This window comes from Salvia miltiorrhiza, chromosome 1 (genome assembly GCF_028751815.1).
Source record: "Salvia miltiorrhiza cultivar Shanhuang (shh) chromosome 1, IMPLAD_Smil_shh, whole genome shotgun sequence".
NCBI lineage: Eukaryota > Viridiplantae > Streptophyta > Magnoliopsida > Lamiales > Lamiaceae > Salvia > Salvia miltiorrhiza.
Window position 1 is genome coordinate 55,990,895 of NC_080387.1, and position 12,463 is coordinate 56,003,357.

The 12,463-nt window shown below is 34.8% G+C and overlaps 1 protein-coding gene across 1 annotated transcript in view; it reads left to right on the plus strand.

Annotated features, from left to right (window-relative positions):
• LOC130995865 (fatty acyl-CoA reductase 2, chloroplastic-like) overlaps positions 1-2,817 on the plus strand; it is a 32,426-nt gene extending 29,609 nt beyond the window's left edge. Inside the window, exons 5-9 of the mRNA XM_057921332.1 lie at positions 543-708; positions 804-965; positions 1,085-1,166; positions 1,336-1,703; positions 2,655-2,817. Coding sequence (XP_057777315.1) covers positions 543-708; positions 804-965; positions 1,085-1,166; positions 1,336-1,703; positions 2,655-2,802 — 926 coding nt within the window. The 3' untranslated portion in view covers positions 2,803-2,817. The remainder of the gene's footprint in view (positions 1-542; positions 709-803; positions 966-1,084; positions 1,167-1,335; positions 1,704-2,654) is intronic.
• The last annotated feature ends 9,646 nt before the right edge of the window (positions 2,818-12,463 follow it).

Genomic DNA, 12,463 nt, shown 5'->3' on the forward strand with positions numbered 1-12,463 from the left:
TCTACGGTGGATGCATCATCTTGGTGGATGAATGCAGATCCTGGGTTCGAATCCTGAAGGGAGCAAAAAATTTATTATTTTCGGATGCATTAAATTTAATAGCGAATGCATTAATTTATATAGTAGATGCATTGATTTTAATGGTTCTTATGTTCTCACGATAAGTGTGGTTCTCACTATAACCGCACCCTATATATATATATATATATATATATATATATATATATATATATATATATATATGTCATTGTCGGTAGGTGGTATTGGAATTCATTAGTAATTAAGGTATACATGCTTTGTTGGTTATCTTGGAGTACATTTTATTGTGACAGATGCTAGTTACTGTATTGAATATAGTATATTCGTCATGAAATTAACTACACTCGAAAAGAAATACAATTTTCGCCCCTCATGGATTCGAACAAAGGTCTTGCATTCATTCATCAATCATAGATATTGGCGATTAAAGAATTGAAAATGATTCTTACATTCATGTTCTAAATAATAATTCTCATTTAAATCTCCTCATATATATATTGTAGCTTATGTTAATGAGAGAAGAGAAGGTATAATATTGGAAGAGCCAATGATTATGGGAGGAGATGATGGTGCGGTTGATGTGGCTGATGAGATAAGCTTGCTTCTTAGATCACCCCCAAACAATAATGATGCTACTACCAATTTTTTCAGAAAGATTGGCCTACAGAGGTTATATATGTTTCATTTTATTTCAATCCCAATATTTGAGGCTTTCAAATACGTATTTGTATGTATTAATAATTTTAATCATATGATGATAATAGAGCTGAAATGTTGGGTTGGAGTACTACTTATCAACTATGTAAGGCTATGGGTGAGATGTGTGTGAATGAAATTAGAGGAGATGTTCCTCTTCTTATAATTAGGCCAGCTATCATCGAGAGCTGCTACAGTCAACCTCTTCCTGGTTGGATACAAGGAATGAGGTATATATGTATACACTCGAATTATTATACAAATCAAATTTGTCTAATAAAATATGTTCCGATAAAGCATTATTGATTTGTTGTAATTTATTTATTTAATTTGGATTGTATGATTTTAGGGTATTAGATCCAGTGATCGTTTCTTATGGAAAAGGAATGATCCCAGCTTATCTTGCAAATCCTCATGTCCCTTTGGATATTGTAAGTAGAGATCATACTATTGTTTAATTTCTTATCATTCTTAATCCTATAGGTTGGACGGATGATATTTGGCCATGCACAAATTCACCCATTTCAAATGGCAATTTCTTTTTATTTTTGTTGTATTATAGAATCGATATTTATGTATATAGACATATGATATTGACAGATACCAGTAGATTTGGTAGCAAATATGACGATTGCAGCTATTGCAAAGCATGGAAATACACACGTGACAATGGCACAATCCACTATCTACCATGTTGCATCTAGTCTTCAAAATCCCATAACATGGTTCGATGCTTTCGAATATCTATATGAATACTTTAAAGAGGCACCTTTAATTGAAGGAGCAAAGATATCAAGAGTCAAATTTTTCGACGATTTTGAGGAATTCTCCAAATGTTTAAGAGGGGAAATTATGCGACATTATGGTGCAAATGGAGATAGAAAGATGTTGCGACAGTGCAATGTCAAAGCTGCATATGCTGAACAACTTTGTAAGTTGTATGAATTCGTCGGATTCCTCAAACCAAGGTACATGTTTACCAATATTGTCTTTTATTAATTTTCTTTGATTTATGAATTACTTGAGTACAATCGCCTACATTATTATCCTTAACTCAACAGACAAAATAAGTCATATTATACAACATTTATTGAAAAGAAAAGAAAGATTTTCACTGTAGATTGAAAAAGTGTATACATGTTGATTTTAATAAGGGTTAAAAACCTAATTTTCGTAAAAATTACAAACATCGCACTGTATACTTATAGAGGAATTGCACTTTTGTTGCGCTCTATAACATTAAGAGATTTGAACATAGGACCATGCATATGTACATATACAATTTAGAGGGGTTGGCAAATAAAATCATGAACTATTTTAAATTTGTAATTTTAACGTGACTTTTGAAGTGTGGCAAATTAAATCACCACATTTTCAATTGTTGCAATTTCATCTTCTATCATGTAAGCTAATTTTGCTTGATTCTTATCTCATTAAAACAGTGAAACTGGAGAAATTTTATTATTAAAGATAAAAAATACTTAATCATGCATCTTATCAATATATTATGCAAAATAAACGCGCCCTGGATGCGTGGCATGTGTGGGCTTAATATCTAGTTTCAGGAACTTGGAAGGTTCCTAACCTTTTAAATTGACATGTGTAGCCGATTATCAAGTACTCCCTCCGTCCCAAAGGAAATGTCCTCCTTCTTTTGGGCACGGTTATTAAGGATGCATAATCTGCCTAATCTAGTAGAATATTAAGGAAATTTCAGTTTCTACTAGATTAGGCAGCATATAAGATTCAATGACAGATTATGCATCATTTCAGTTTCTACTAGATAAGGCAGATTATGCATCCTTAATAACCGTGCCCAAAAGAAGGAGGACATTTCCTTTGGGACGGAGGGAGTATATATGTTGTTAATGTTTCCAATAGACATTAAGGAAATTTAACAATTAATTTTTATTGTACAGGTACCATACAGGTAATATTCAAAAATTAATTGAAGAAATGTCAAAAGAGGAGCAGCTTAATTTTCAAGTGGATGTACGAAATATCAATTGGAAAAAGTATTTTCAAGAAATTCATATTCCAGGACTGAGCAAGTATGTAACTAATTAATCTATAGCACAAGACAAGAGGCACATTTAAGGAATTTGTACACTTATTCACGGGAGTATGCAATTCTTGTTTGCATTGTTATGTAATAAAATGATACTACACGTACCTCGTATAAATTATTCAAAATTAATATAAAATGCATCTTCATAATTGTGTTTTAAACGTCTCAAAACAAAAAAAGTGTTTCAAACGTGTGATCACTGATGATACGTACTATTTCCCTCCGTCCCATTACAAAGATCTCACTTTTCATAATGGGATGTCTCATTACAAATGTCGCATTTCTTTTTTAGTAATATATTCTCGCTTTATACTTAATATTTAAATAATTTTCACCAACCTACTTTATCTACTTTCTACACATTTTTTAATTTTCGTACCCAAAAATAATGAGACATTTATAATGGGATGGATGAAGTATTATTTATATATTTTTTAATTTATCTTTTGGATGACGCGAGAAACTATGCCCTACTTTCTCCCAGATTTTTCTGTAGATCCGCAAGCACCTTTGGATCTTGTAAGTATATACTACGTATAATAATGTACTAATTATTTTATACTAAAATGTTAAAAGTTCAAATCCTAAAAAGATTATTATTCACAACAATCAAAACAATCCAGCTGAGGCACCAAAGATTCTCATAAGAGGTTTTGGATTCAATTCTGCCTGCGAGCTAGTGGTGTAGTTTTTTTATTTTTGTGTGGACAATGTTTTCATTTTTGTGTGAATAATGGTTCTGCCTACGTGTGATTATTTTCTCATCTTTATGTGATATAGAGATCCTGCGCCTGTGTGCGGGTTGCTTACTTGATTATATTTAGATATGTAATTCTAATTAAAGAAAAAAAACAACCTAAAGAAATATATACAATACCGAAAAATTTACTATGGACTTTAAGTGTACACAGTGCGCACGAAAATGCATCCTTATTATTATTATTATTATTATTTAAAAGAAAATATAATTTAAAGAAACAATATATAATTGGAAAAGAATATATATTAAAAATAATGCTTAGATCACAATTAATTTAACATAATAAGGGTGATTTTAAATTCATATGATCCTCCACTCTATTTATATCTATGTAAAATAGACAAAATCCAATATCGATAGGCGATGTTAATTGGAATTAAATATTACTCCCTCCATCCCGTTCCAAATGTCTCATTTCTTTTGGGCACAGTGATTAATAAATATATATAAAGTAGATAAAATGGGTATAAAGTAAATAAAGTGAGTTTGTGGAAATTATTAAAATATTAAGTATAGAGAGAGAGTGTATTGCCAAAAAAAAAAAGAGATATTTGAAGTGGGACGACCCAAAATAGAAAATGAGACATTTAGAGTGGGACGGAGGGAGTAGTAAGGTATACGTGGTATAATGGTTTATTTTTTATAGCTTATGCTAATGGGAGAAGAGAAGATATAATATTGGAAAAGTCACCTTGACGTAGCTGATGAGATTAGCTTGCTTCTCAAATCACCCACTATGTTCGTAGACTATAATTTATTTATTTTTTGAGGCGATGCTCGTACACTATAATTAATGCCAAATTTTTCAAAAACCTTGGCCAACACAGATTATTTTTGTTATTTATTTATTTCAATCTCAATTTTTTTGTTTTCAAATTTTAAATATTAATGGTTTTGGTCATGATGTAGCAGAGCTGAGATATTGGGATAATACATAATTAAATAAGGCTAGCTATGGGTGACGTGTGTGTGAATGAAATTAGAGGAAATTTTCCTCTGCTTATAATTAGGCCATTTATTACAGAGAGTGTGAGGTATTTATATTCCGTTTATTTATGTATTTATTTATTTTTCCCATTTGTTTGTTGCATCTTCTTTTATCGATCTAGTAAATGTTATGTATAATTATTTAATACAATTATACAATAGGGTGTGTGATCCACCAGTGATAGTTATTTATGGGAAAGGAAGGCTAGCTCCCAGCTTTTTGTGCAAATCCTCAAGCGCCTTTGAATCTTGTAAGATTATACTCATGAATCCTCTTATTTTTTTCTATTTTGAGATATCTCATCAAAATGTACTATTTTTGGATACTATCTAACTAACTCTTTATTTCTTATTTTTATTTCATAATAAAGTAAATCACCGTTTCAACTCTCAAAATACACTCATTTAACATTTTATTTAAAATTTGTGCCACAAAAAAATGATGCACATTTTTGTGGGACGAAGAGAGTATAATTTTATTTCATTTTTTATTTTTTGGGTGACGAGAGAATTAATATGAGATTTGAATTTTTAGATTTGGTCACGAGTTTTAGTCACGATTTTTTTATTTTCTGGGTGGCATACAATAATTTCTTTTTATTTAAGTTTTATATTCGAATTAATTTTGATGTGTATATATATATTTGCTGTTTTCATAATCAGAGACATGTGATATAGGAGCATAAAGCTACGGTTGTTCATTTGTTTGTTTATTACCACGCCAAAACTTGGTTTTGAGAGTTCAATTAAACATAATTAATGTTTTTTCAAACAAAGAAACGAAGTCAGCCTACCGCATTATCAAAGAGTCAAGAAGCACCGTGCCACATGCAAGCTCAAACAAAGAAAGGTTTCAGAAAATGTGGGACACCCCGGCTCCTTAGAAGGCAAGAGTCATAAATTGGAGAATTCTTAGAAATAGATTGCCAACGTACATGTGACAATTTAAGGAGACGAAACATCTCTATCGGAGAAGTGGAGATTTTGTGCAATAGATGTTGCAATCAACAGGAGACAACAAATCATGTCCTCGTTAGCTGCCCAAAAGTTGAAGAGGTCTGGAGTGGAGTGCAAAGATGGTTGGGCGTTTATGCTCCAAGACCGCAAGGTATTTTTGAACATTTCGAAGCTTTTACTAATCTGGGAAAGAAGAAGAGTTCAAAGCTTTTGAAGGCCTTATGGATGTGTACAACTTGGATTTTATGGAAGAATCGTAACGAAAGTAGATTTGATGGAAAAACTTGGGAGACACAAAGTTTGATTAGGGAAATCAAAACAAGGATGTGAAGTTGGAATACAATTTTTAAATATATTAGTGAGGAGATTTGTTTTTTCTCTTGGATGTGTGAGACATTATCTCCTTTTGTTGTGTAATCTTTTCGGTACTCCACTACTCCTGGTACCATGGTTCTTTTAATATATTCTCTTTTCTGATTAAAAAAAAATTAAACATAATTAAAGTTGGTGAGTGCAGCTCCTACCTCATTCTTCCATATACGGGGAGATACTTTCCTGCCAATCATCCTAAAATTAATGCTTTTAGTAGCAAAAATGACCAAACACGTACATATTCTCTTTGCTGCCACCCACCGACGTCGCAGATCACGGTGGCGGCGGCGAGATGGGCATGCAGGAATATAGGTATATATCCTTGAATTTTATCAAGGGAAGAACATTTTTATTACTGGTGCAATTGGTCTCCTTGGAAAAGGTATTATATTAATACTCCATCCGTCTCACTGTATGTGAGACCTTTTTTTTGGATACGAAAATTAAGAAAAATGTATTTTGTTTGTAGGTGAAAAAGTGAAAATGTGTTTAAAGGGTAAAATCTTTACCAAAAAATAGGGCTGGGAAGTTTGGGGTCGGGTATCGGGTACCCGATTACCCGACCCGAAAAAATCGGGTATCGGGTACCCTATACCCGAAAAATTCGGGTTCGGGTTCGGGATCGGGTATTTAGGGTGTTAGAAAATCGGGTATCGGGTATACCCGAAATACCCGAATAATTTATTTAATATATTTTAATATATTTAATTAAATTTAATACTTATGAAACAGCTGTCATGTACTCATGTTCCCTTCGGCGGTTCGGCCCTTCCCAATGTTCCCATTTCCCAAGTTGACAAGTTCCCATTTCCATTTGGAATTGGAATCCCAGCGGCGACCCCAAATTTCAATCCCAAATTCCAATTCCAATCCCAGCGGCGACCCCACTCCAGAAGTCGTTCCCGTCGCCGGCGACCCAGCGGTAGCCCCTCGCCCGCCCGCCGTCGCCGCCGTTCACAAACTGCCAGTCCCACCGCGACCCTCGCACAGTCGAGCCCTCGTTCCGCCGCCGAGCTTGTCGCCCCACAGCAGCTGTGCCGCCTCCGAGCTCCGACGACCGTCGACAGCCGAGCTTCTTCTTCGTCTTCTTCTTCTTCTTTTTTTTTCATACAGATTTCGATTTACAGAATTTTTGGTAAATGTTTCTCCATTTATGATATAGATGAATTCTCTGTATTATATGAATTCATAGATTCATTTCCGATTTAGGGATTTATGTTTTTTTGAATTTTGACAGTGGAGTGAATTTTCCAATTTCTGGCAGCGTATTTCATATTCATCTTGGTCGGGTAATTTAGGGTACCCGAATACCCGATTTGGGTACCCGAATCGGGTATTAGGGTACCCGATTTCAAAATCGGGTTCGGGATCGGGTTGGTGTTTTGGTCGATTTTCGGGTTCGGGTACCCGATTTTTTCGGGTAGGGTACCCGAACCCGACCCGATTCCCACCCCTACCAAAAAATGAAAGAGTCTCACTTACAATATGAGACGCTTTAAATAGAAAGAGTCTCAGATACAGTGGGACGGAGGGAGTATCATACATCCACTTTTCTACTTCTCAATGAAACCTTCGTATTTGATCATGCGCTTTCAGTTAGAAAATCTTTTCTTTCCAGCAGAAATTAGTAACTATGCTTCTCTTTATATATAATATACACGTACACTTTTAAAATACTTCATCCGATCCATTAGGCTTGTCTCATTTCTTTTGGGCACGATTATTAAGAAAAATATAATTAATACTCCCTCCGTCTAGAGATGGCAATGGATCCTGGACCCGGTCCAGATCCGCAGATCCATATTCATTTTTTAGGATCTGGACCGGATCTGGGTTGTTCCTATAATTTCCGGATCTGGATCTGGAGCAAAAAATCTGAGACCCAGATCCGATCCAAATCCGGTCCATGGATCCATTTATATATAAAAATATATATAATGTTATTTATTTTTGTCTAACTCTAATCTAATATCTATGACTAATCTATATATCTCTTTTCATAAATAATATATAATGCAATTAAAGATAATATTTTACTTTAATTTTAATTTAAATTTTAGTTTTCATTATTATTATTATTATTATTATTATTATTATTATTATTATTATTATTATTATTATTATTGATAACATTAATTTTCTTTTTTCTATGTAAAATAGAGGACACATTGTTCCACTGTTATTTAGTACTTGATTATTATATTCTTATTGTTATTAAACTTCGATAATATTTTTATAGATATGGTTAATTCATTTATTTTGAATAATTGTTGAAAATCTAGACAATAATTATAATTTTATTTGGGATTAATTTAAGATTTATAAATTTAATTTAGAAGGCAAAAAGTATGGATCCGGGTCTAGACCCGAGACCCTGTGGATCTTATGGATCTGGACCTGGATCTCATTTTTTTGGATCCATTGGATCTGGACCGGATCTGGGCCTAAGTCAAAAAATCCGGATCTGGATCTGGACCAAGCAGGATCCGGTCCAGATCCGGCCCATTGCCATCCCTACCTATGTCCATGAAAGAACTTCCTAGGAGGGAGTGGCACGGATTTTAAGAAAAAATATTGTTGAGTGTATTGAGAGTGATGAAAATGTGTTATAATTAATATTGAGAGTTGTGAAAAGTGAAAAGTAAGAGGATTATAAGTGATGGGGCCGGTATAGTCCAACAATAGGTAGGAAGTTCTTTTGTGGACGACCCAAAAATGAAAGATAGAAAGTTCTTTCGTGGACGGAGAGAGTATAGTAAAAATGTGTAAATGTGTGGGGTCCATATTACTCCCTCCGTCCCATTTGTATTGGCCTCTTTACTCTCACTGAAGGGGCCAATACAAATGAGATCGAGGGAGTATTTGTAATGTAAAATTATTACCAAATATAAAAATATGACAAGATCAATGTGACAATCCTAAAAGGAAAACATGACAAGATCATGGGACGGAGGGAGTATATAATTACAATCATATATTTCTTTTAATAAAAGATCAGTGGTTCAAATTATTTACGCTAGTTTCTATAGTAAAAAACGTTATTACACGATTCAATTGTTATAGTAATTTATGTAAGGAGAATAAACAAACTAGCTTGATCACTTTCTTTTCAGCACGGATTTTAAAGAATTAATATTTAGTGCTCGTTTGGTTCAAATAGAGAAATGAAAAGGGAATGGAATCAAATAAAGAAGTGGAATGGTAACAATAACCATTACTTTTATTGAGTGTTTGGTTTAACAATAGAAATAAATTATTAGTAAGATATTCTATTTCTTTTGTTTCCCCTCTATTTTGAAGGATAACAAATAGGGCGATTGGGTTACCCTCAAGTAATTAAGGGTAATGATTATCTCATTACCCAAACCAATTAAACAATAAGTAATGAATTCAATTACTTGATTCCCTTTCCAACCTCTTAAAACGCCCAGCCAAACGTGGGCTTAGTGTCTTAAGTGTTAAGTGTGGTAGGTGAAAAAGTGAATATATAATATAAAGGGAAAAACTTTTATTATATAAGAAAAGTGATGATCAAGTTAGTTGAGAGTCGGGACAGCTCAAAAAAGAATACTGATCAAATTAATTGGGACGAAGGAAATAATTTGTATTTTCTTATTCCTATTTAACCGTAGATTAATTAATACTTTTTGTAGATAATAAACTCAGAATTGTTCGCGTATTTGAAAGAAAAATATGAGAAATCTTTTGGAGCCTTTGTAAATGCGTAAATGTTATAATTAATCTCAATAGATTTATTAATCATACACTATAAAACGTTTATGCTACATATAAATACATAGTACTGGATGTATGTTTTATATATATAAATTACATAAATAAATAAAGAAATTTAAAGATCGTGCGACGAATAACTCGAACCCATGATCTGACATTAACTTTCTAACGATAGGCCAACACACACACAAAATACTGCATTTATGTTATATATGTATAGCTAGGTATGACGTGCTAGCTAGTTGATATACCAATGTGATTGCGCCTCAACGAGTGATGAGGTTTGCCGAGGCATGCAACAAACTCCTACTCTTCGCACATATATCTACAGGTATGGATTCGTTTAGACTGACTATTTTTTTGAGAAGTGATAACACTCACTTTTCCATGGTTTTTAATGTTTTTATGATGTAAATTTACAGGAAATTGAGTGTTTGATAGTTATGTTGTGCTTATATTGCTTTATCTTGTGAAATATGATACTTGTTCAAACTTTGACGAATTTTACAGAAATACGAAGGCTGAATTTGGAAGCATAGTCTTCATGGAAGTTGTAGGTCATCTCAATAGGAGTTTGTGGGTGCAAACGAATTGCAAATCAGAGTTCAGACGAGAGAGATATGACCGAAATAACAAAGTCGCGCGCAGTTGCGGGGTGGCGGCGATCAACCGCCACCTCAAGAAGGATTTTTGGCCTGTGGGCGGCGAGCACTGGCCGGATTGCTGTACTCGCTGTTTTCTCCGAGTTTATGTGGATTTTTGGGCTTTTATTAGTATTTTCGAGTTATGTATTGTGTTTATCTCATGTGCTTATATATAGGTCATTTTCTTGACCTATTAGACATATCTCTTCTCCATCTTTTCATATTTTTCAGGTTATAGATTTTAGAACTTTATAGTTTTCATAGATTATATTCCCTCCGTCCCGTCGAAGTTGAGGCGTTTCTATTGGGCACGAGATTTAAGGAATTACTCCCTCCGTCCCACTAAAAGTGGCCACATTTCCATTTTGGTTTGTCCCACTAAAAGTGGTCACTTTCCTAAAATGGAAATATTTAGTATTTAATTAAGTTTAATTAATCAATTTAATTAAATTTCTAATTAAACTTAAACCCTCATTAACTTAACAAACACACACACACAAAACACACACATTCATCTTCTCTCTCTCTACTCTCCCCCCCCCCCACACAGCCCCTCCCCTCGCCCATCTCTCTTCTTCTCCGGCGAGAAGCGGACGACACCAACGCCGGCGTCGGTCGCCGCCCCCGACCTCCCTCTCCCTGGCCTCTGCTCTCTCTCCCTCGCCCGTCGGTCGCCGCCCCCGACCTCCCTCTCCCTGGCCTCTGCTCTCCCCCCTCGCCCCACCCCTGAACTCCCTGTCCCTCGCCTCTACTCCCTCCCTCTCGCCACCCCCATGGCCGCCGCCGCCTAGAACACACACACCGCCGCTCGTTTCCCCAAGCGCCGCCCTTCTCTCACAAACCCTAGATCTACTTCGATTTCCGGCGACCATAGCAGCAGCTTCAATTTTGGGGGCTAGGGCTCCGGTTGGCGATTTTGGGGGTTAGGGCTCCGACGACGTTCCCTACAATCTCTGATTTGGGTGTCTGATTTTGGGGGCTAGGCCACTCCGTCCGTCCGTCCGGCTATGCCACGGCTCTGCTCCGGTAATTTCTGGATTTGAAGCAAATCATTTTTTAAACACATATGGGAGAATTTGAAGGTAATTTCTGGATTTGAAGATTTTTGGATTATGCGATTGATGGGTTTGAAGAATTTTTGGAATGGAAGAATTTCTTGGAGAATTGGTTTTGAGTTTGAAGAATTTCTGGCTATGCGATTTGATGAATCTGGTTTGGGTGTTGGATTTGCGGTTTGATATAGGGGCATGGGGCCACCGTCGCCGGCGCGGCGCCGGCGATCGGCATCGCCGTCGTCGGAACAGATGCAGTGAGAATGTGACCAAACTTAATTAGTCATTTGATTTTGGTGGACCATATTAATTAAAACATAATAACTCTTTTCTTAATCTCCGTGCCGAAAAGAACGTGGCCGCTTTTAGCGGGACGGAGGGAGTAGTATTTAGTGAAAAGTGAACTAAAAAAATGAAATGTAAGAGAGAATGAATGAAAAAGTAGATTTAATTTATTCCAAAAAGGGAAACGACTCAACTTCGTTGGAACGGAGGGAGTATTTATTTTCTGCAAGACTTCAAGATTCAAGTTGTTCATCCTGGATTCTTTTTGGGTTTTATCTATTTCGTTTATTTCAATTGTTTTCTTTTTAATCATGTCTTCTATTTATTTATTTATTTATGTATGACTAATTTCTTTATCTGGTTTTTGGGTTTGTATATAGTTGATTGAATTTGTGTATTTGATTTGTTGATATCAATTTGCTCTCTAGCTTGTGATTCGTGATTCATGATGCTTGATTTCTTGTTAATTACCTGATCAATAATTTGCATGTCTAACTGATCGATCAGTTTGAGACTTGAATATGATAATTGTTAAGCCGATTCAGGAATGCATAATATAATTTTGCCTTGAGGCTTGAATGTGATATTTTAAATATAGAAAGTTATTCTTTGTGTGCTATTAAGAGTTAATTTATTCTCTTAAGACTTGAATGTAATAGGGAATTTATTAATCTACTTTCATAGTTGTTCGTTAGAGAAGATTATGAATAAAACTGTGAGCTTTCATCAGGATTGAATTAAAATTGGTAATCGAATCAATAAGTTAAGTTAAATGCATATGTTTAATTAACGATAGTACATCCCCTAATGTCAGTGTTTTAATCAATCAAGGGCTATTCAAATTTAAGTTAGCAAGAACTAACGAATA